General features: G+C 36.8%; 1 protein-coding gene across 3 annotated transcripts in view; it reads right to left on the reverse strand.

Annotated features, from left to right (window-relative positions):
* Positions 1–24,798, reverse strand: part of LOC150093092 (fibronectin type-III domain-containing protein 3A-like) — a 557,362-nt gene that overhangs the window by 316,214 nt on the left and 216,350 nt on the right. For all 3 annotated transcript variants that reach the window (XM_090414067.1, XM_090414066.1, XM_090414069.1), the window contains one exon: positions 10,130–10,189. In XM_090414067.1, the coding sequence (XP_090270193.1) occupies positions 10,130–10,189 (60 nt within the window). The remainder of the gene's footprint in view (positions 1–10,129; positions 10,190–24,798) is intronic.

A 24,798-nucleotide genomic window follows, 5' to 3' on the forward strand; every position in this document is an offset into this window, starting at 1 on the left:
ATGAGTGTCAAGTTCTTCTATATTGTCCCAGCTTAAAACTCAACGATGGATTATCCATGTTCATAATTTCGGAGACTGTTATTATCAAACTGCATGTCATAACTTTTTTTTTTTTTTTTTTAAGGAATTCTAATAGCATAATAGTTTGCAATCCCACACCTCCTGCAACTGCACCTGAGAAGATAGTCATTGTTTATAGCACATAGTTTTAATTTCTTGTATTTGAACTTTTTATTGTTTATTCTACAGAATTAAGAACTAAGGATGGTTATTGATACACAAACTGAAACATCTGTATTTTTACAACTAAGCTACTTGTATACAGTATCCAATAATGCATAACATATTTCCATTGGGATGTGTACATTACCATGCAATATGGGAAGGGATCAGTACTCAAGTTGTTGCTAAACAAGTGTTTATTGGCACATGAACACTAATGGCTATTACAGACTATGCATGTTAAAAGTATGTACAGAATGTTTCAAATTAAATTATCCCTATTCATAGGCAATCAGTACAGAAAACCAGTTCACAAAATATCTTCAACTTGATGGATGCCCTAACCAGATCATGGTGAAGATACAGAGAATAAAAAAAAATTACTTCAGAAATGACTAATAGGGGAAATATGGTGCTGTAAGTGGGAGAAAATTATATTAACATGAACTGGATGGTAAGGAACTGTTATAAACTGAATCATTTTGCAAATGAAGTTATTATTATTACGAAGGGTGCTTAAGGGTCAAAGCTGTATACCTGAGAGGAGACCTCCACATAGAGGAGGTTCTCTCAGCGGAGAACCCTGGTCGGTTCTCACCTAATGTCCAATCCTCACCTTCTCGTGGTGCACCCTGTTGGGTATCTACTTGGATACTGAACGAAGGAGAAGGGGCTAGCAATTTGGGATTTAGCTGACCAAATTGTATTCTTATTGGCTTAAACCAAAATACAAAACGATGGTACAACATGACAAAATTAAATGCCGGCTGGGGCGTCGCCCGGTTAAACAAGGTCCCCGTTGTTTTCGCCAGGGAACCAGGGCGAACAGTGAAAAGTCTGGAACAAACCCTAAAACACACCCCAACTCAATATCACCAGAGTAGAAGATCAGTACTATCAACATAAGAAGCCTGAATAGAAATGGAGATAGCTGAGGAATTAGATAAGTACCAGATCGATATAACAGGAGTGACTGAAACAAAAAAGACAAAACCTGGTGAGATTTTTCTGAACAATAAATACAAAACATTATATTCAGGCAATGACAATCAAGGAAAACAAAGAGTAGCCACAGTATTCAACACAAAATATGAGGTTAATCTTCTTGAATGGCAGGCAGTCTCAAGAAGAGTGATATGGGCAAATATCAGAATGGGGAACTGGACAATGAGACATATTTGTGCCTATGGTCCCACAGAAGGCTCTACTAAGGCAGAAGTGGAAGACTTTTTTCAGACTCTAGAGAAAGCTACCAATGAAAAAGGAAAAGTTGGTCCTTGTTGGGGATCTAAATATGAAACTGGAAGCGATTACTATTTAGTCTTGAGCATGATAAAATTGAATTTCATATTGAAAAGAATGACATGTAAGAAAGTTTTAAAGCGAATAAAAGTTGATCAGCTCTCAAATGTGAAATGTAGACTAAAATACACAAAGATTATTGAAGATAAAATTAAAGAGTTTTGAGAATAGGAACCAAACCTTGGATATTCAACAAGGAAATAAAATTCAATTGCAAGCTTTGAAGAAAACCCTGATTGATTCAGCTAGAGAGGCATGTTGCGAAGTTGTCTGCAAGGATGGAAAAATTAGAACTCCATGGTAGACTTGGAAAGTTAAAGTAGCAGTGAAGGAAAAGAAGAAAGCATATCAAAAGTTCCTGGCAAATAAGTCAGCTTGTGCTCTTAGAGAATACAAAGACAAATGTAAGAAAGCTAAACAGTGTGTAAAACTAGCTAAACAAAAGTCATGGGAGGACTTTGGCAAGAACATTGAAATAACTCTGAACATTGAAAATAAATATCTTCTTGATATTTATTTTCAAAAACATTGAAAATAAATATCAAGAAGGTGGCAAAATATTCTGGAGGTTGTTGAAGAAGCTTAGGAATGGAGGAAAGAGTGCTGTAAAAGGAGTTAGAGATGTTAAAGGTGAAATGAAAACGGGAGAAAAAGATATCCTTGAAGTATGGAGTAATTACTTTGAAAATTTGCTAAATGAAACAAGCAGTGATGACAGCACAGTGATAAAGAACACTGACCAGGCATGCAGTCAGGAATACATAGCCATACTTGAAGTAGAAAAAGCCATCAAAGGCTTGAAATGTGGAAAGGCAGCAGAAGTAGATGATATTCGACCAGAAATGCTGAAGTATGGTGGTATAAGAGTCTTACAGTGGCTGCAGTGCATAGTTCAGAAAGCCTGGACAGAGGGATGAATTCCCAATGATTGGAGTAGAGCTCTCATAGTACCTATATATAAAAAGGAAATAAAACTGAATGTGAGAATTTCAGAGATATATCCCTATTGAGTGTTCCTGGTAAGATCTATGCAAGTATACTTGAGAAACGGTTGAGAAGAATTGTGGAAGAAAAGCTTGGTGAAGAACAAGCTGGATTCAGGTCAAATAGAGGCTGTCAGGAACAGATCTTCACTTTACGGCAAATAGTGGAGAAATCATGGGAATATAACAAAGATCTGTATATAAGTTTTGTCGATTTGGAAAAGGCATATGACAAGGAGCCAAGAGAGAAGCTATTCAATACGCTACATTTATATTGTGTCAATGGGGCATTATATCAAGCAATACTTAGTCTTTATTTGAGAGTTGTAAGTCAGCATTTAGAATTGAAGGAAGTACAGGATGGATGTTAAATCTGGTGTGAGACAAGGATGTACATTATCCCCTCTGTTATTCATTATCTATATGGATTACATTATGAAGGAAAGTGGTATTAAACATGATATCAAAATTGCAAATGTTAATGTCAGCTCTTTGCTTTATGCACACGATGTTATACTTCTAAATAAATCTGCTACAAGTCTGCAAGATTTCCTGACTAAATTGAACAACTGTAGTAATAGATATGGTATGAAGGTCAGCAATAAAAAGACAAAGACAATGAAAATAGGTAGAATCATTGAAAATGTCAACTGTGTTGTGAATCAAGAACCTGTGGAACAAGTAAAACATTTCAGCTACTTAGGAACAATTTTTAGTGAAGATGGTAAATTGAATATGGAAATAGACAACAGAATCAACAAAGCTGGTATGGTAGGAAGTCAACTGAATAAATTCATATGAATTAAGAGAGAAATTAGTCGGAACATTAAATTAGCTGTATACAAGACAGTGTTCAAACCAGTTATAACTTATGGATTTGAGAGCTGGGTCAGAAGTAAAACACTTGCCCAAAGACTAGAGACCACAGATATGAGAGTCCTGAGAAAGATTACAGGCATGAACAGATGGCATCAATGGCAATATCATATTAAAAACAAGTAAATTAGGTAAGAATTTGACATTGTCAGCATCCAGGAATGCGTTAGTAGAGCTAATCTCAGGTGGTATGGCCACTTAAACAGAATGGGTGAGGAACGATTAGAAAAACAAGTGTTCTCTGCCAAGTTGGCAGGAAAACGACCCAGAGGAAGACCAAGATATAGGTGGATTGATACGGTACAAAGTGCCTTAGATGATAGAAATATAAGATCTGGTAATGTTGGAGTCTTGACAAGTAACAGACTGATTTGGAGGAAAATTGTAGATAGGAAGTTAGTAATGAAGTAAATTTTTCATGTAGTACTATCATATCCTGTACATCCCTTGAGGGTACATGGCAGGAAATTGATGATGATGATGATGATTATGTGACACCTCCAGGGAGTCCAATGGCTCATCGAGGATGGAAACCTACTGTACAGCTCTTTGTCTCCACCAATTACAATTAACTGCAACTACCATCACCTACGCGATTGCCATCTACTGCCCATCACCAGCACATCACTAGTATTTTAACAGCCAATCACAAGCATCCATGCCCACCTCAGGATTCGAACCTTTTTGGCTGAAGAGCAGATACTCGACCAACCTGTCTGGGCAATTCAATGATGTTTATTTTGCTCATTTCATAAAATAATGTGATACAAAAATCATATCACACAGAGTCATCAAAGAGATCCAGATGATCAATGGAGATGACATTCAACATGTTGGTCTTTGTGCAGGACCAATAGCTGATACTGCTATACAGTACTGTCTACAGTGGAATGCAACTGATCTGTCAAAAGGTTTCATACATGATGTGTGATTTTGTCTATCAAATCTTCCAAGTGAATAACTTTGTTCCATTACACCATGCCTTTGAAGTAATCCCAAAACTGAAAGTCACAAGGGTTAAGGTCTGGTGAATGAGTGCCCTTTCATAGAAAAAACTAATTACTCTATTTTCTGTGAGTTGACACAATAATTGTTGAATTCACATCCTAGGTGAAAGGTGTTCATTTTGCATCAACACTGTTGTGTTCATGCACTCTCTTTGTTGCAGTTGTGGGATGATGAAATTACTCAATATGTCTCGATAATGCACAGCCAAGACTATAGGTCACAAGTCCAGTTCAATGGATTTCTTAGAAGAAAAATAGCCCAATAATGAGAACATGACTATAAATCCTATTGATACTGTGACCTTTAGAGCATGTAAGGGGAACTTGTTGATTGAAATGCACGGGGATTTGGTGTAGCCCAAATGCAGCAGTTTTGAGTGTTTACTGATCCACGAAAATGAAAATGAGCTTCATTGCTCCATGAGATGTTCCAAACAAATTCTTGTTCACCTCCATGTGTGCGCCAGAAACGTAAACACAAATGTTTCTCAGATGTTGGCATCTCCCATATACAACTCTTGGCTGTGGATGAGTTTATACAGTGGACACTGCAATACTTTATGCAAAGTTCTCCATACTGTTGTGTGTGGCATATCTAAATGTCCTCCTATGGCATGTGCACTGCATGAACCTACAGCATTCTCATTTGACTGATGAACAATCGTAGTTGCAACATCTTCAAGTGAAAGCTAATGTAGAGTAAGAAAAACTAAATATGTGGATAGGAGATTAAGTTCAAATTCTTTCCTCCATTTATTTCAAATGCTGCTTAAAAGGCATAGAAATGGAGTACTACAAGTTCCTGAATAGTAGGAACCTCTTCATGTGAGTTCAGCAATTCATTTACATCTTCACTGGAGTTATAGAGCCAACTAATTTGTTATTTCAATCATGCTTATTAACTTCACCAAAGAAGATTCAAAATTTTTAGTCTTCAATGAATCATGAGTAGAGTTTCTTTTTAATTCCCTCCAGAATGATTCAGGAAGTTCATACTAAGCATTGCATTTCTAATGGAATTATGCATGCAATATTTTGTGACATTAAACTTAGCTGTTGGATAAAAAAAAAAAAAAAAAGGCATTTATTATTATTGTGCATGGAGTCAGTAGACTCATCGCAGGAGACCCAAACTATCAAAACAATATCTATCATATCTATTCTTGAATTCATTTACAGACAAAGAACTCACAACTGAGTCAGGCAATGCATTCCATTCATTCACCACCCTCCAGGCAAAAAACCTCGTTCTCACAACCTTGTTAACCACACTTTTCCTTAATTTCCGGAGATTATTTTTCTTCCATCACTATCACATAGCTGAAGCATTTCACCTGCATCAACCTTATAAAAACCTTTTTGTAATTTAAATCTTTCTATCATATCCCCTCTCCTCCACCTATCAACTAACCTCAGCAATCCACAAGTTCTCAATCTATCAATGTAGGGAGCAGTTTTTGCATCACTCACCAACTTAGTCACTCTCCTCTGAACCCTTTCCACAACCTCCTCATCTCCAAGGAATCCAGGTGACCAGACCTGAGCACAGTAATCCAAATGTGGAAGTATCAATGCTTTATAAAGGGGAATAATAACCTCTTTATCTCTGGATGTTAGTGTGTTCCTTAATAACCAAGTAATCCTATCTGCAATCTTGGACACCTTAGCAATGTGTCCCCCTGAACTTCATCTCCCTATCTACCAACAACTCCAAGTCCCTAGCCTCATCAATCTCTTGGAGTACCATTCCAACAATGTAGTACACAGCTGGTAATCTTTTAATCCAAAAATGCATAACTTTGCACTTTTCCAAATTGAACTGACATCCATTTCCTTTTGCCCATTTTACCAGCTTATTTAAATCATCCTGCAAACTCTCAACATCAGCTTGATTTTTTATTGCACTACACAACTTTGCATCATCAGCAAACAACTGAATATCTCCTTTTAAGCCATTTCCTATATCATTTATGTACAAATTAAACAACAATGGCCCAAACACAGAGCCCTGAGGCACACCACTGGTCACTTGCATCATCCTGGACTCTGCTCCACTTTACACCACCTTCTGGTATCTCTCCCTGGGCCATTTTCCTATCCATATCACCAGCTTAGTATCTATCCCCATCTGCTCCAATCTGCACAACAGTATTCCATGGGGTATCCTGTCAAAAGCCTTCCTCAGATACCCGCTGATTTTATCCCATGCACTGCTAACATCTTTCTCCTGCAATATGTTCTGCTATGGGACTGCTGCAAGCTCACTCCGAAGCTTGTTATAATTGCTTAACCTATAGTTCCGTATATATATACCCCTTCTTAAGTGAGAAATCCGCAAATTTTGCAACTTCCCAAGTCAATACCACATGATTGCTCTCACCAATTGGAGGTAATGAGGACACCTTACTTATGCATACATCCTCTGAACCAATGACTAGGTCCAACACTCACACCACGTGCCCCCTCGGTTATGTGCTGTTTCAAGTAATTAATTATCTCGTAGAAGATGTATGAATTCCATTTCCTTTTTGCTGATATTTCCTCCTTCCAATTGATATCACCATAATTAAAATCCCCCATGATAATCACTAACCCTGCACTCATTGCACTAATTTGTTGATGCATGAATTCAATATCACCCCCTATACCCCCTGGCCTATAGCAGCAGCCAACTATATAATTGGTTGTGTTGGTCACTATTTCACACCAGACTGCCTCAAATGTATTATCATTCAAAATGTCTATCATCTTGATATACTACTTCCTTTGGCTGCAACTCATCAGCTATCATCATCAAGAGTACTCCTCCTCCCATTCTATCTTCTCTTTCCTCCCTGAAAATACTGTACCCATCACATTCAATTCCAGTGACCACATCTTCTGCTGACAGCCAAGTTTCACTAATGCCCACAACTTTTGGTGAGATTGCACTGACTAATGCCAAAAATTCTCCCCTCTTAATTCGAATGCATCTTGCATTTGTATACAAAAATTGCAGATTCCCTTTAGTTCTTGTACCCGCTTTAGAACTGATAAAGATGTCACTAATTTCAGTAGTCCCATGCCGATTTTTATCCCCTCTATTCTGCAATTTATTTTGCGAATAAAGATCAACAATTATACAATCACTGCTTAAGTTTCTCCCTCTTACACTCAACCTTTTCAATTTTAGTTTCCCTGCCCACTTACTTTAACTTGTTCAGAAAACAGTAACTTCTTCAATCGCTTATGACCTTCCATGTTCAGATGCAACCCATCTTTTGTATACAGCTGTCTTTTGCCTTCAAACACACTCCAGATATCAACAAATTCCAGACCTCTTTTTTTGCACATTCTTGCAATCATATCACTCATTATCATCGCTCGTCTGCTTAACTCATAATTGTCAAAACTAGGCAGCACACACTATCCTCCCATTGACACTTTTCTACTTCACGATATCTAACAGTGTTCTTAAATCTTTAGCTACTTGATTTATACTACCACTCAGGTCATTTGTATCCATCTTAACTATCATCTTTTCTGCATCATGCCCTCTCTTTATTGCTAAAGCCACTCTCTCTCTATTGTTCCACCAGCCAAGCACTCCTCAGGCATACCGCTCTCCATATCCTTAATCACCATATATTTTGCCACTCATAACTTCATTCAAGTCCAAACAAGAGTCACTCACGGCCTCATTTTTTACGTTATTCAGCATGACTCTCCCAGTTTCATTACTCAACGTTTTTTTACTTACTTCTCGTTTCCCACAACATCGTTTCTTCTAGAACTCTTGTGCTTTCATTCTGTTGACTCCCATACTATTTATTTCTTCATCAATCACCAAAGACTCTCCCATACTTAATCCTGTTCTAGTTACTTCTGCTAGCGTAATCTCCATAGACCTAATCTCTCTATTCAACCCATTTAATTCGGTTTTAATTTCCAGAATCCCCTTACTGAGCACTTCCAATTCCTCTTGCAAAAGATGAAGGTCACTTTTCATTTTTCCGAACTCCTACCGAAGTTCATCCGTTACGGTCCCGACGTCTGCTTCCATGCCTAATTGTTCCAGCCTGTCCCGACACTTCTCACATATGTCGACGTTTTCTTTCTTCTCATTTAGCCAAACAGTCCATAGATCCTTCACATTCCTCGGTGCATACATATAACAGTTCCTGCAACGCATCCACTGTGAAAAAATCTGACGCAGAGCCAGACTTTTCTAGAGAAGTTCTGCGAGCCGCTGATGTACATTTCTTGTTGGATGCCATCTTTAGTCGCTGACGTAGTGAAACAAACCACAGTGAAAACACAATATATACAACAGAATTTCAAACAATAGCACCACTGAAGGATACTTGTATCAACTGAAGCACAACTGAAGCAATTTGAGACAAAAAGGCACACTATATTTTAATTTAGAAACACGTTTTCCAGCACAACCCAACACGACTGTCACGTTCACTAATGACACTAGCGCCACCTATTTCAATTCAGTTATTATAAATCATTCATTATAGCTAAAATATTTTATTCTCAATCATACTCTGTGGCCTTTCAGTCAGTTGGCAAACTGATGATGAATGAAATTCATCTTAATCACATCACTCCTGTAGCCATAACAGAAAACTTACACAAGGCATAAAAGCAAGGGTTGTAAAGAAGGGATACACAATATTTCAACAGAATCCAAAGTAAAGGAGATAAAAGACAGTTATGAAGCTATTGTCCCACTGCACTCACCTAATTTGGTCAAAAGAAAATAATCATCTACTCCACCACCACCATGTGGAAGTCATAGATTTTTTTGTGTGTGTGGGGTTATAAAGTAAATCATAATAATGCATTATTGTTTTAATCACATTATTGTTTTAATCCTATACCCAAGCATAAGCAAACAAAGTTTGCATGTGAAGTATCTTCACACCTGGACTACTTGTATATAGAAGTTGTTGACTTCCCATCAATTCCCTTAGTATTTCATAATGCAAAACATGATTCCTTTCAGGTGTGTATATTCCTATGCTTTATGGAAGGATCATATCCTGACCAGTTTTGACTTTTACTGAGGTCTCCTCAGTGGAAGATAGACCCAGGAAGACATTGAGGTTAAAGCCATGCATCAGTCATATATTTTAAAAATGCTCTGGATCAGGTAGGTGTAAAAAGTTGTTTCTCGTGGTTATTAAGTACAATATAATGAAAGTAACTTGAAAAAGTTCCACATTTGGTCTCTAGAGCAGGGTTTCTGGAATGCGTAAAAACTCAATAAAAAATATAAAAATTAATAAAAATAGAATTAAAAAATCCATACCCCACTCAGAGTACTAATGTCCTATAGACACACAGCAATTTGTAATGGGAATGACATAAAAAAAGAGAGAGAGAGAACTTATATTCTTGTTTTAATCTTCTACCAAGTATAAGCAAACAAAATTTGCATGCGAGGTAAGAATGAACGCTGTATATTTTGGGAACAGCTACAGAACATAAAACAAAAAATGAGCAATGGACAACAGTCTTGATTCCAATAATAAACTTAGGATGATAATTATTTGTATGTTATCTGTATCTTGGTTGAGCTGCATTAGTCATATAATGGAACTTGCAATTAAGTATATGACTAATACAACTCAACCAAGATACAGATAACATACAAATAAGTATCATCTTCAAACACTTTTTACTGCATACACTACCTACACTAACACAAATAAGAACAACAAAGTTTATTACAAACTTTTTTTTACTTACCAAATGTTATAATCTGTGGCAGGCTTTAAGTCTGTCAATTTATATTCAAGATGATGTCCACTGCAAACACAAAATTGCAATAAAAAAAAGTCGATAAACTGTTGTGTTCAATAGCATACCTAAAATAATCATTTTTTATAATAAACAAGTTGAAAAAAAAAATCAATGACTTATGTAGGAAGGATATTATCTTTTTATTTTTAAGTTTATTTTTAAAGTTTAAGATTATGTATTGTTAAGTATAGAGTATTCATACACATATAATTTATTGGAAAATATTAGTTTAACTTCTATATAAAGCAAATATCACATATATCCTCAACATATGTAATCCCAATATAATATAATCTTGAGATTCTCCATTTATAGCTGCATATTCAAAACGATCTTCAGAACACACCCACACATATATATAAACCCTGTTAGTAGACATCAACCTAGATACTGAATGAATGAGGACAGGCTGGCAATTTGGGATTTAAAAGACCAAATTATTTTAAACTGAAGACAGTCATGATGAAATGTCATGCCAGCTGTGACAATGCCCAGTTAAACAAGACCTGTGCTGTTTTTGTCAGGGAAGCAGAGAAAACATTGAAAGTCTGCTAGTGGACAAATTCCCACTAAATTTAAACAGAAAAATATCATTGTGAGAAGTATCAACAAAAAAGAAATGGAACTGGCAGAAGAATTAGAGAAGAAGAAGAAACAATTCAAAACCAGGTTAGGCTTTAAATTATAATACAAAATGTTGCATTCAGGCAATAATGATCAGGAAAAGGAAAGAATAGCTATATTATTCAAAACTAAACTTGAGGATAAGATTCAAATAGCAGACAACATCAAGTACAGTTTACTCACAAGTAAAAGTGGGTAAATATAAAAAGTGCCCACAGAATATCCTACTAAGGAAGAAGTGAAGCAATAGCTTGAATCATTTATTAGAGAAGGCAACTGATAAAGAAAACTCAGATCACTGTAGATTTAACAGCAGAGTAGGAAATGAATACCAGACACTTTTTTTTTTGAAATTTGGAGAATATAGCAAAGCTAATAATGATGGCTCAAGCCATGGACTAATAGTCATTACTATTACATTCCAATATAAAGATGGGCACCAATTCACATGGAAAGAAGACAAAAAAAAATTAGCTCTTACTGGCTACGGTACTCTTGATAGCAGTATTTTCATCTTCATGCTAGTTCAGGACACGAGTATACAAGGGGATTTGAAATAAAAAAAAATAAAAAATAAAAAATCAGCTAACGCCTTTTTTTTATTTTTTTTTTTTTATTCCCGTATACGGGGAGTAGGCGAGGCCATTTAGCCCTATCTAACTTTTGGATACTGAGTGGGCAGTTCAATCTCCACTGGTACCAATCAGAGATAGATGGCCCAGGGCTATCACTAATTAAGCGGTACACAGTGAAGAGAGACTGCTCAAATGTGCCGCCATCTCGTGGTCCCTAACCCTAACACAATATATTTAATGTCTGAAATAATGTGGGTTCTACGGCCGATTTTCTTGAGTTTACGGGACGAAAAACCTGCTTGCCCGTGCCAGAGATCGACTAACTCGGGAACCGGTCGAAAAAAAGGCTTGGAAAAATTTCCTCTAGTCACCGACTAGACTCGAAACCAAGTCTTCCTTCGTGCAGCCAAGCGCCGTGGTATGCAAACGCCACATCCACTGAGCTACACAGGCTCCTGAGCAGCAAAAATTGAATTTCATATTGAAAAGAAAAATATAATCAAATATTGTCAAAAATATAGTCAAGCAGCTTTCACAGGTGAATTGTAAACTATGGATGTGCTGAACAATGATTTGGTTGAATAATCAAATATTCAGCAGCATACTGAAGAAAATTTTATAAACAAATGTTTTGGAAAAAATAAATACTCTTATTAAAAACTAATAAAAAAAATTTATTTTCAAAACTTGGAAAGTTTTGAAAAAAGACCACAGAGCCATTTTGCAAATTTTGAATCTTCACATAAATTGTAGAACTCCTAAATAATGCTTTTATTAATATTATGGCAAAATGTCCTCTAGACTTTATTCGGATCTTTTTAAGCTTTTATATAATATATATATATATATATTTTTTTTTTCCCCGACGATTTCGTAGAAAAAGCCATCTCTACTGCTACACTTAAACCTAAAATCTGGCTGCGTTATGTGGATGACATATTCCTTATTTGGGAATATGGTATAGATAATCTTCACATTATTTTAAATCACGTAAACAACTTCCACCTAGACATCAAAGTTTACCCTCGAAATTGAAGAAAATGGATCTGAGCCATTTTTAGATATCAAACTTCCTAAGATGTCTGATGCCTTAAAAATCTCGATCTTCAGAAAATCAATGCACATGGATAGATACTTGCATGTGTCCTCACACCACTATTCAGCAAAGAAGTTAGATATCATCTCCACTCTGGCTCATCGTGCCAGGTCTGTATTGTCAGATGAGGAGGAGCTAAAAAATGAACTCCAACATCTCAAAAGAACCTTTGCAAATAATGGCTGCTCTTCAAAAACTATGAATAAACAACTATACAGCCATCCTCAAAACAAGACAGACACACAGGACAACCCCAAGGGTTATATCTCGTTACCATACATCGGCTCGCTCTCCTGGAAACTAAGAATTTTGAAAAAATTTAATATAAAAATGCGCTTTTCCACTCTTCCTAAACTCAGATCAATTCTAAGCCAACCAAAACAGGCTCATAACCATCTTCAGTTTCCAGGTGTATATGAAATCATATGTGACTGTGGGAAGCCATATTATGGCCAAACTGAGAGTTCCGTCCTCTTGCGTCTCGAACAACATCAGAGAGACAACGCTTATAGTAGAAACAGAGCAAGCACCCTCTCAAGCCATGTCCTGTTCTCAGTGAACACAAATAATGAAGACCGCCAACATGAAATAGACTGGAATACAACATCAAACATTCATATATGCCACGATGAAGTAGACCGCTGCATAGTTGAATCCAAACAATTTATCCTAGACTCTTCTCACATAAACAGTAACCTTAGTTATAGTTTGGCAGACTCGCATAGCTCTACTATCAGATATTGGGGCACTCGTGAAGTCACATGCTCACATATGCCAATATATTTATTTACTTTTTTTCGCCAGAGATCAGGCTTGTGTAAATGATTAACAAAGCATTTACATTTAGCTTACATTTGGTTAGTGTCATGTAGTTCGTGTCCTCTTCATATGCATGTTTTCCTGATGATGACCTCAATATAGAGATTGAAACGTTAATGTTATTTATTTAATCATAAGTAAAGCAATTACTCTAGCATGTGTGTGTTTTTGTTTTTATAAATTCTTTACAGTTATTATGTTGTTTACATATTTTACATTTTGCAAATTTTGAATCTTTGCATAAATTTTAAAACTTCCATAAATTGCTTTTTTTATTATTTATGGCCAAAATTGTAATGTTTTTCAATATTTAAGAGAAATCTTTTTGGCTGAATACTGAATCTTTCTACTGATTTGAAACTGAATATCTGAAAAATTTGTTGAATTGGCCAAATACTAAAACAAAACTGAATATTCGGCACATCCCTACTGTAGACTCAAATATACATGCATTACTCAAGAAAAAAATAAAATGTCTGAAAACAAGAACCAAACTTAGAGAATCAGTGGTAGACTGAATAAAACAATGACTGATTCAACCAGAGAAGCATGTGGTGAAGTTGTTTTAAGGAGAGAAAAATTAGAATTTCACTGTATACTCAAGAAGATAGAGGCAGTCCCAGAAATGCAGAAAGCATATTTAAAGTTCCTATTAATAAGTCATCATGAGTCCCATTGATGGGGCCCATCAATCCAAGAAAATACACAGAAAAATAAAATAAAGCAATGTATAAAAGTAACTAAAAAAAAAAGCCATGGGAGGACTTTGATAAGAATATAGAAGAGAATTACCAAGGTGGCAATTCTGGAGACTACTGAAAAAGCTTGGAAATGGAGGCATGTTTACTATAAAAAAGAAATGATGATAAAGTTGACATGAAAATTGAAGTTTAAGATATTTTAGATGTCTGGAATAATTACTCTGAAAGACTAAACTTGCTAAATGAAAGAAGCAGAGGCAGCACGGTGGTAGAAAACATTCACAAGGAATGCAGTCAGGAGTACATATCAACTTGAGGCAAAAAAAGACATCAAAAACCTGAAACAGAAAGGCAGCTGGAGTAGATGATATTCAAAATTATGTCTTGCATAATTATGCAATAATCTGGAGGGCCTGATGAAAGAGTTGAATTCTGGATGATTGATGTAAACCCACATATAAAAAGGGAAATAAAACAATGTGAGATTTTCAGTTTTCAGATATTCAACTGAATATGAGAAAAGAATTTTCCTGCTGAGTGTTCTAGGTAATAATTTATGTAAGCTTACTTGTGAAGAGGCTAATATAAATTGTGGAAGAGAAACCTTGAGAAGAATAAGCTAGGCTCATGATATACAGGGGTTGTCATGATTAGTAAGACAAACAAGTGAGAAATCATGGGAATATAATAAGGATCTGTATTTAAGTTTGTAGATCTGGGAAAAGACATCCTTGTCTTGCACCAAGCAGAAAATTGGTTTGATGTAAAATCAAGCCATCTCAATGTTTGTTGCAAGACAAGGGTACACACACTATCTCCACCATTATTCATCATCTATATGTATAACGTTATGAAGGAAATGGACATTAAACCTGATATGAAAATGTGATTTTACATGGCTCTATCATACTACACTTTTAATCCAGACAAGTCTATGCCTTAACAAATTTGGCATGAAAATCAGCTATAAAAGACAAGGACTTTGAAACATACAAGCACAATGAAAAATATCAGGTATATGCTAAATGGATAACAAACAGAACATTTATTTGACAGGAAAATCTATTGAACTAAAGAAGAAGAATAAAACAGTGCAAAATTCAAATACAAATTAAAACTATGTGCATAAACAATGGTTATTTTCTTGTTTCTGTAATGAGGTTCCTTAAAACAAAGTTGCTAATAAGTTTCCCAAATTCTGGAAACAGATAGTCCATCAAATCCATCATTCATCACAAGGATTCTGTGGATAATGTTATTAATTCTACGTTCTACAAGGCTGGACTTAATAATGTTTAATCAATTGAATATAAAATTAACATTCAGAAATGCATTTTAAAATGGGACAGCCAGTTGTCCAAAATAGAACTGCAGTTTGAGAATTTTATGGAGAAGGTAAAAAGTATAGTGATTTAGTTGATAGGTTTGTATAAGACTAAGATGAAATTTCTTAAAGACACAAGGAATACATGTTCAGAAGTGTCTTTAATATAGAGATTAAAACTGTAACTCATCTCTTCTTGTGAATGAAGAAAAATGGATGATAATCCTATCAATAATTATTTGGTTGTAGACATTGAGAGCAGAGGTTTGCTTGGCAGAAATTTCTTGCTGAAGGGATGTTTTGAAGAACAGACTACATGGACTCTTGACAGTAGTGATTTGATAATACCATATTTTTGTGAAGGATTATATGCTGATATCTGATGAATTATAGTGACAGAAAGAGTAAGTTTGTGGTATGCAGATGTAGTGAGAGATCCATGTCTTGCTTAACATCTAGAAACGGAAAAGTTTTGACTTTTTTCTAGAGTGAATTTGATTTTATGATATACAACATTAATTTTTTCCAGTAAATATTAGTTCTTGCTGTGTGCTTCAAGATTTTCAAAAATATCACCCTGTGATGGATCCAAAGAGAAGATTTGAAATTTTAAGGATGGCATGTTTTTTTCTCTCCTCAATGTTCTAGATAAAGGTTGGATAAAGTCTAAGAAACTAAGAAATAGAGTCAACAGATACGAGAGTTTTGAGAAGAATTAGAAGAAAGAACAGATGGCAGAATCATATTAAAAATGAAAATTTTAGAAAGGAACTCAACATTGTGAGCATTCAGGAATGTGCAAAGAGCACTAACTTCAGGTGGTATGATCAATTAAATAGATGCAAGGATAGTGTGTGTGTGGGGGGGGGGGGGGGGAAACAGATCTAGGTGGATTGGTGCAGTAGGAAGTGCCTTAGAATTAAGGTGACAGATAAATTAACATGGAGGAATATTGTCAATAGGAAGTCACTGATAATGTAACTTTTCACACAGTACTCTCAAGGTATTCTCTACACCCCTTGAGACTGCATATATGATGATCAATCCTAACCAATGAGAAATCAAAAACCTAAGAGAAAAGAGTGCTGTGTAATCAGGTGGTTATGGGGAGGGGGGGGAGAGTGCAGCCTTGAATGTTGAGGGCTAAGAAAGCTATAGGTGTATGCCATGTTTCTGTTAGAAACAACTATAGAAGTATGCTGGATGGAGAAGAAACAGTTTATCGTTATCTGGGGATGATCTGAATATAACCAAACGCTAGAGAAAGTAGTAAAGTGAAATCCTTTCTGTGAGAAAAAAATTTAGTAACTAAATTTTGGTAACATTATAGTTCACAAAGTTGTTTTCACCACAAGAGAATGTAAAGGAGACTGGTTTTTATGTTACTGTTAATAGACCATGGAATATTTGAGCACTATAAGGTTTTTCAAATGTGTATTGTCATCAACGAAATTAGGTGCAGGATATATAAAGGTCAGTGAGAGAATTTTGTTGATATATACAAAGAAGAGCTTGGATGTACAGAGGCATGGGCTACTCTGGCATGATTTGGGCAATCTGAAAAGAGGAAAGTGTATTGGTCATATAAAAAACAAGATGTGTACAGGATGTGTAAATGTTAATAAGAAAAGCTCACTGATGTATAGAAGAAAGAGCTCAGATGTAAATAGAGAGTCCTAGGCTACTCTGGCACTAGCCAGGAAATCTGACGAGAGGAAATCATTCATTATCCTGCCAGGTTGGTTGTCCAAGTAGTTAGTGTATCTGCTCTCCAACCAACAGGCTGCAAGTTCGAATCCTCTCATGGACACAGATGTTTGCAATTGTCTTTAGGTGGGAAATGAATATCATTGTCCAGTGTAAGATCACCAACCATTTACTAGAGTCCTGAGAGGCTTGAAAAAGTTCTATGTTTGGTTTTGGTTCTAGAGAAGGGTTTCTAAATTATGCACAAAATAAATTAAAAACTGCACAAAAAATAAATAAATAAATAACAATAAAATCCTTAGTCCAAGCATGGTACTCAAGTAGTATAAGTTTACAACCTTTTGTGGCTGGAAGTAATATAAAAAAATCATGACATAGTGAATAAACAGAAGGAAGTCCGTAATAATGATCATTAATTAACTGGTATGCTTCCAGGAAGTTGGGATGTTGTTTAAGAGGAATGATGTTTAAGAGGAATGAGGATAAGGACAATGGTAGAATAATTTGGAGGACAATTTTGAATTTTACAACACTTTGCACATTGGAAGTGAAATGAGATCTCAGTATATATATCAGATGCCAAGAAGTCAACCTTATCTCTGAGTGATGTTACCATGGTACCATTTGGATGTAAGAAGTAGAAGCATAGAAGAGGAGCGGTTTCCACCAGTAACCACAGCAAGGGGCTAGAATATTTGACTGCCTTTGATCAAGAATTAAGTTTTCGATATTTGCTCTATCTAAAGATTTGTCTTTGCGATTTTCATTCAATAGATGTTGCAGGCACTGCAGTATAGGTTGAGTGTAAAGCTGGGTTTTTTTTGACTGAAGTACTCATGTTAAATTTTTATCTCAGACTGCATTGTTACACTAATACTAGGTCAGAGGTTCCAAGTGATGTGGGAGATAAAAGCCTTTTTCAGCAAAGGATTACTTCAGTTATTCATTCAAAAGTGCCTCCATAGTGCATTTGGAAAAACAACAGGACATTGTGGAAAAGACCCAAGTTTGATTATCATCATGACAAGAGGAATTTTTATGTGGGCTTTTTCAACTGAAAGTGAGTTAGCAATCTCACATGGAAGGAACAAGGTTTTTTCCTCCCAGAAACTTCAGTTTTTCATTCCATGCAAATTGGCCAGGAGAACAATCACAATGTACAGACAAAAAATAATATTGTTGGGGGTGGTGGTGGATAGCAGATACGTTTGTAATGGTAGCAATAGTCAATACTATTATATCATTTTTTCTTTCTTTCTCTTGCTCTCTAAAATGCCCTCTGAGACCAAGGCTATATAGAGGTCTTTTAATATGCCATGGTGGGGATTGAGACAGCCTTCCCGTGCCCCCCCACCCCCGCCAGTAGTGTTACCTTGTGGTACACTGCTGGCGCTTCAGACAAAAGAAGCCCCCAGAGATGAATCACAGGAAACATGAAGCTAATATCTCAAACAAGACGTCCAAAAGGTACCAAGTCTCCTGCACCACTTACAGCAAGCAACTATGATGCACTCATTGAAAAAGCACTCCCAATTGAACAAGCTGGCTTCAGGCCAGGAAGAAGTTGTGACCAGGTCCTGACAACACAGATTGAAGCAAGCTTCCAAAAGAAACATAAATCCGGAGCCACTTTCATTGACCTAACATCAGCTTATGACGTAGTCTGGATCAGGGACCTCCTCCTAAAGCTAGGAAATATTATAAGGTGCAAAAAAACTTTCCAGCTTTTTGAATCCATTCTCTCCAACAGAAAGATCCGGGTCCGTATTGGCAGAAAAAAGAGCAGGCCCAGATTCTCCCTGAGGGCGCTGACCGTTGTGAAGTGTTATCCTCTTTACTTTTTAACATCTACATGTACGACTTACCACATACCAGCTCAAGCAAGTATATGTAAGCTGATGACCTAGTAATCCTACATCAATCTACCTCCTTTGCTAACTTGGAATCAACCTTGAACACAGACCTAAACATCCTGGAAGAGTACTTCAAACAGTGGTACTTGAAGCCAAATCCAACAAAAACTGTGTCCACACTATTTCACCTGAACAATACAGAGTCAATTGACACCTGAACCCTTCTTTCTGTGGAAAAATGGTAGAACACGAGCCTCACCCGAAATACCTTGGAGTGAGCCTGGACAGAAGCCTAACCTATAAAAGGCACATCGCCAACCTGTCCAACAAAATTAAAATGAGAAACAATATCATTTCAAGGCTTGCTGGAACAACCTGGGGTTGTGACACAGAAGTCCTAAGGTCGTCTGCACTAGCCCTCGCATTCTCTGCAGCAGAATATTGTGCCCCTGTCTGGGAAAGAAGTGCACACACTAACATTATAGACACCCAGCTAAACTCTACCATGCACACAATTAGTGGGACAGTGAGAAGCACCCCCTCTCTCCTGGCTGCCTGTCCTATCTAACATTGCTCCACCAAACATACAGAGAAGGGAAGCCTCGATTAAAGAATTTAATAAAGCAATGAGCAACCTACTAATGCCCCTGCACCAGACTCTCATAAATCCACCTAGTCTTTGCCTAAAATCTAGAAAGCCTTTCTGGTCCATGGACGAACTCTCTTCAGCTGCCCTGACATCAACACCTGACATGTGGAGAGGATACTGGTCCAACAATCTCCCAACAAATGGCTTCCTGGTAGAAGATCCCTGTGCTCGGCAGCCTGGTTTTGCTCTTTCGAAGATTTGGTCATCAATCAACAAGATCAGAACTAACCAGGGCAGATGTGGCTATCCACTACATAAATGGGAGGCTGTCAGACCACCCTTATTGTGATTGTTCTCCTGTGGCTCGGACGATTACTCATATTGTGAACGACTGCCCAAGGCACCAATTTCACGGTGGTGGTCTACACATCCACAAGTTGACAGATGAGGCCTTGGATTGGCTTTCCAGACTGGACATTGACCTGTAGCTGTTCTGTATTCCTTTTGCCATAAGAATAAATAAATAAATAAAAATGCCATATCACCAGTTGTGCCAAACTTTTTCTATTTCAAAGAACAATGAATCCAGATATTCTCATTTCAGGAATGTACCTCTTATACATGTTTCTAGACCAAATGGTCCAAAGTTTAACAATGCCTATGAAAGCTGCATTGTGTGTTGGATCCTTTTCTGAAGGAATAGCTGATTACATGACTCCAGCCCATTGATAGAAAAGTTTAGCTGCAGTTTCTCTTATTGCTCTTTCAATATTAAAAATTCAGGAGGATATGAAGCTATTGCTAAGATTACAGCAAAATTTTCTCCAAAGTGTCTGCAACAGATCTGGGATCAGCAAGAACAAATTCATTATGATCCAACATAAACAAATAGTGTGTTCTATATCTACCTTTCATTTCCTGGATTTTATCCCACATAATTTTTGTACTGGTTGTTTGATTAATTGTTGGAAGTTTTTTCAATTGGTTATACTATAAATTAAAGATACCAAGAAATTATATACTTGGCTTAATCCTTTATCCAAGTGTAAGCAAACAAAGTTTGCACCTGAAGTATTTTCAGGACTGGAGCAACTCGCATAAAGAAGCTAAGACTTCACACTACTTGCCTTAGTGTGACACCTTTTGGCAACATGTATATGAAAATATGACTCCTGAATTATTTCAACCTTATCACTTCTGGGTTTGGCTCCCACTGAAGAGATCTCAATAAAGGTTAAAACCAGTCTAGGTAGTTACCCTTCCCATAATACACAGCATTATACATGTCTGCAAGGAGATGTGCTTTGCATTATGGGATACTAAGGCAAGTGATGTGAAGTCTTAGCTTCTTTATATGAGTTACCCCAGTCCTGAAAATACTTCAGTCGCAAACTTTGCTTGCTTACACTTGGATAAAGGATTAAGCCAAATATATAATTTCTTGGTATCTTTAATTTATTGTTTGATTAATTAATGATGTAAATTGGATCCAAGATTGTTTTTGACTGTGACATCGTACATAAATGGTGAGGCCCAAGCACATTTAAAAGCTATTAGATTTGATGTGGTAGGGTATCTAAAAAATATACCTTATGCTCTGTCTTGATCTTTTTTTTGACTGCTTGGCACTCAAGGTCCCATGAAGTCTTTGAACAGAATGGAAATCAAGGTGATGTTTTTGGAACTGCAGCTGTTGCTGCCTGGACAATACAATGTGTTAGATTTTTTCTTTAGTGTTACATGGTGATCGGCATTCATTTTAAACAAATTATAGACTCTACAACCATGTTAGAAATAATTATTTTAATTTCCTGATGTTTCAACCTTCATATAAAGGCCATCACCTGGAGTACACACACACACACACACACACACACACACACACACACACACACACACACACACACACACACACACACACACACACACACACACACAGAGAGAGAGAGAGAGAGAGAAGCTATATTACATTTCACACAGTATGCTAAAAAGACAATGATTTGATCAACAGTTATTCTACTGGCCTGACCTCTAAAATAAATTAAAATAAATAAATAAATTAAAATAAAATAACTACGAATGTTGATTGAAAAGTTTGGTAAAAAAATAAGTTAAACACATTTTTTTGGAAAAAATCAGCTTTATTTCTCAACATAGTCTCCATCGAGATCTACACAGGTCCAGCAAGTTTCCAATTTTTTCATCCCATCTATAAAGTAAGATTTGTCAAATTGTGCAAAATAGTCATTGACAGCCTTGATAACATCCTTGTTATCAAGGCTGTCAATTCAAACCTCAATTCGTGCAATTTTGCTATTGCGACAGTTGATGTGTGGGACAGTGCATTGTCTTGATGAAAGAGCACATTTTGTGCCAATCTTGGCAATTTTTTCTTCAGTTCTTCTTTTAAACAGTCCAACAATGCCACATAATAGATTCCTGTTATTGTCTTACCCTTTTCCTGTCTATCATGATAATTCCTTGGGAATCCCAAAAAACAGTGGCCATCACCTTCCCAGCTGACAAAACAGTCTTTGCTTTTTTCGGTGCTCTTTCACCGAGCATTGTCCACAAATGACTGCTGCTTGGACTCAGGTGTGTGGTGGTGGATCCAAGTTTTGTCTACAGTCATGAATCAATGCAAAAAATCCTGTGAATTGTGATTAAACATTGCCAAGCACTGCATTAAAATATCTTTTCACATGCGTTTTTGTTTGACAGACAACAATCGTGGCACCCATTGCTTTTTCATGTGCAATTTTTTGTGCAGGATATTATACAGCCATTCAGTTGAGATGCCTACAATCTCAGCAATCTCACGCACTTCCACTCGGTGGTCTTCCATAACGATACCATGAATTTTTTCAATTATATCCTTCATAGTGACCTCAGTCGGGTGTCTGGAGGGCGTTTCATCTTCGATGGACTTGCAACCACGTTTAAACTCATTTATCCAAAAAATAACGCCTTTAATTCCGGTGGAGAGTCCCATAAACTATCTAACTCGGATATGATCTCTGCGGCCGTCCACTTCACCAAATAAGTGTTTTATCACTGCACAAAACTCATTTTTCTCCATTTTTATGAAAAATGCAAACACGGTCATTTTAAATGTTTGCCAAATGAGAACTACACATCACACATAGCTAAAATTTTGCCAGGGGTCATGAAAAAGATGATACGTGCAGACACTGTTATGAATGAACAAATTGTGTTGGAGTCTATTGGAAATTTACCAAACTTTTCAAACAACCCTCGTACATCAAAGCTACATTCTATTTAAGATATCAGAGAAACAGTCTTTAATATAGATAGTTTTATTACAGTAAAAATGATGTCCTAATTTAACATGACAATTGTTATATTAGATTTAAGATCCTGGATTATCTATGGTTCTATTTATAATTAAATCTTAGGGAGAAAGGTTAAGTGGGTAGAATACGTGCCTTCCACATTCTTGGGATTTTTAGACCATCATTATTATTAAGATGGTTGATAAGAATTTCACAGGCCTCCTTAAATTTATGTTCATACCATGTTTTGGTGTGATGTAAACAACAGGTGCTTTTCCAGTGAATTCTATGTAAAGTCTTTGGAGAAACTGTTTGAGTGGTAAAAGGGTTATATACTGTCACCCTATCTTTTTAATATTTATAGTGAATATATTATGAGAATGGCTAACAGATAAAGATACAGTTGGAATTAAGACGACTACTTCTTTCCCTACACGTTATTCCCGCTTCCTATGCAGGGTCTGCGTGTTACTTAGATGCGACTTCTTGTTAGTACCACTCCCAACCGACCTGTCGCCTAGTCTGCCGCTGGGGGGGGGGGGGTATTTTTGACTGTAGAAGCGTATGTTCACGGGGCTGGTTTGCCTTCTTGTGGGATGAAAAACGCCACATAAACTGGCGGAAAAAACCCTACTGCCCTTGCCCAAGACCGGCTAACTTGGCTATGCCTGAGGAAGATCCTCAAGTTCCTCACGTCTTCGATGGGAATCGAACCTGGGACACTCCTTCCCCAGGCATATGGTTGCGAAGCGGAAAGCCACTAGGCTTACTGCGCGGACCAGAATTAAGACTGGTAACAGAAAAATAATTTAAGATATGCAGCTGATAAAACCCTCTTAGGAGAAACTAAGGAAGATTTGGAGCAGTTGATTCTATTGGTTAAGAGGAAAAATAACAAAGCCAGGCTTAATTTAAACATCAGCAAAACAAAATTGATGACTTCTGGCAATTTAAACGAATTTATATGAATTATAATAGAGGGAGATAAAATAGAAATCATTAAAAGTAATGATTTACTGAGGTCCAAAATCAGAAATTTTTTCTGAAATTTTCCAAAAATTTTTTCCCCATCACAGAATAGTCATGGGGAAAAAAAACTATGTTAAACCTCTCAAAAAGTAAATAAACCTGAGTAAGGCCCCAAAAGTTAGAATTGTCAGAGCAATGGTATGTACAGTAGTGATGTATGGATGTGAAAGCTGGATTATTGTTGTCAATAATCCAGGTCTCGTTTCAATAATCCTGGAATCGTTGTCAAGGTCTTAGAGAAATTAGTCAATACAGGATTGGATAGATGAAAAACGGATATTGTATGGGGGACAACATGGTTTTGTGAAGGGGTAGATCATGCCTCAGTAACTTGCTCACGTTTTATAACACAGTGATGGCTGAACTGGATAAGGATAATGGGTTTACAGTGATTCTACTGGACCTTGCCAAGGCCTTTGACAGGATACCACATGGAACCCTAATCAGTAAACTGGAGCAGATATCCATCTCACCAACCCTATAGAGGACATAGAGTTGGTGAGATGGATAGAAGGGTGGTTGATGGAGAGATAACAGAGAGTGGTTTATTCAGGAGTTGAGTCTAAAAGACGGCTTGTGACTAGTGGTGTGCCGCAGGGCTCTGTTCTTGGACCACTACTTTTCAATTTGTTCATCAATGATATAGGAAAGGATCTGAGAGGAAGTGTTCACTTGTTTGTTGATGATGCAAAGTTGGGTAGAGCAATTGTGAGTGCACAGGATGTCAAAATTTTACAGTTTGGAGGACTGGGTTAGGAAAAATGGATGTCAATTTAATGTGGCAAAGTGTAAGGTTATGCATTTTGGGGTGAAAAGAATAGCAGCAGTATATCACATTGGTGGAACCGTACTCCAGGAGATTGATGAGGCCAGGGATTTGGGAGTGTTGGTGGATAGGGAATTGAAGTTTAGGGGGAACATTGCAAAAGTGGCTAAATCAGCTCATCAAATCACTTGGCTTCTGAAAAATACTGGAGTACGGTTCCATTGGTGGAACCGTACTCC

Source organism: Typopeltis vanoorti, chromosome 24 (genome assembly GCF_054136105.1).
Source record: "Typopeltis vanoorti isolate ZY-2024b chromosome 24, IOZ_Tvanoo_1.0, whole genome shotgun sequence".
Taxonomy (NCBI): Eukaryota; Metazoa; Arthropoda; class Arachnida; order Uropygi; family Thelyphonidae; genus Typopeltis; species Typopeltis vanoorti.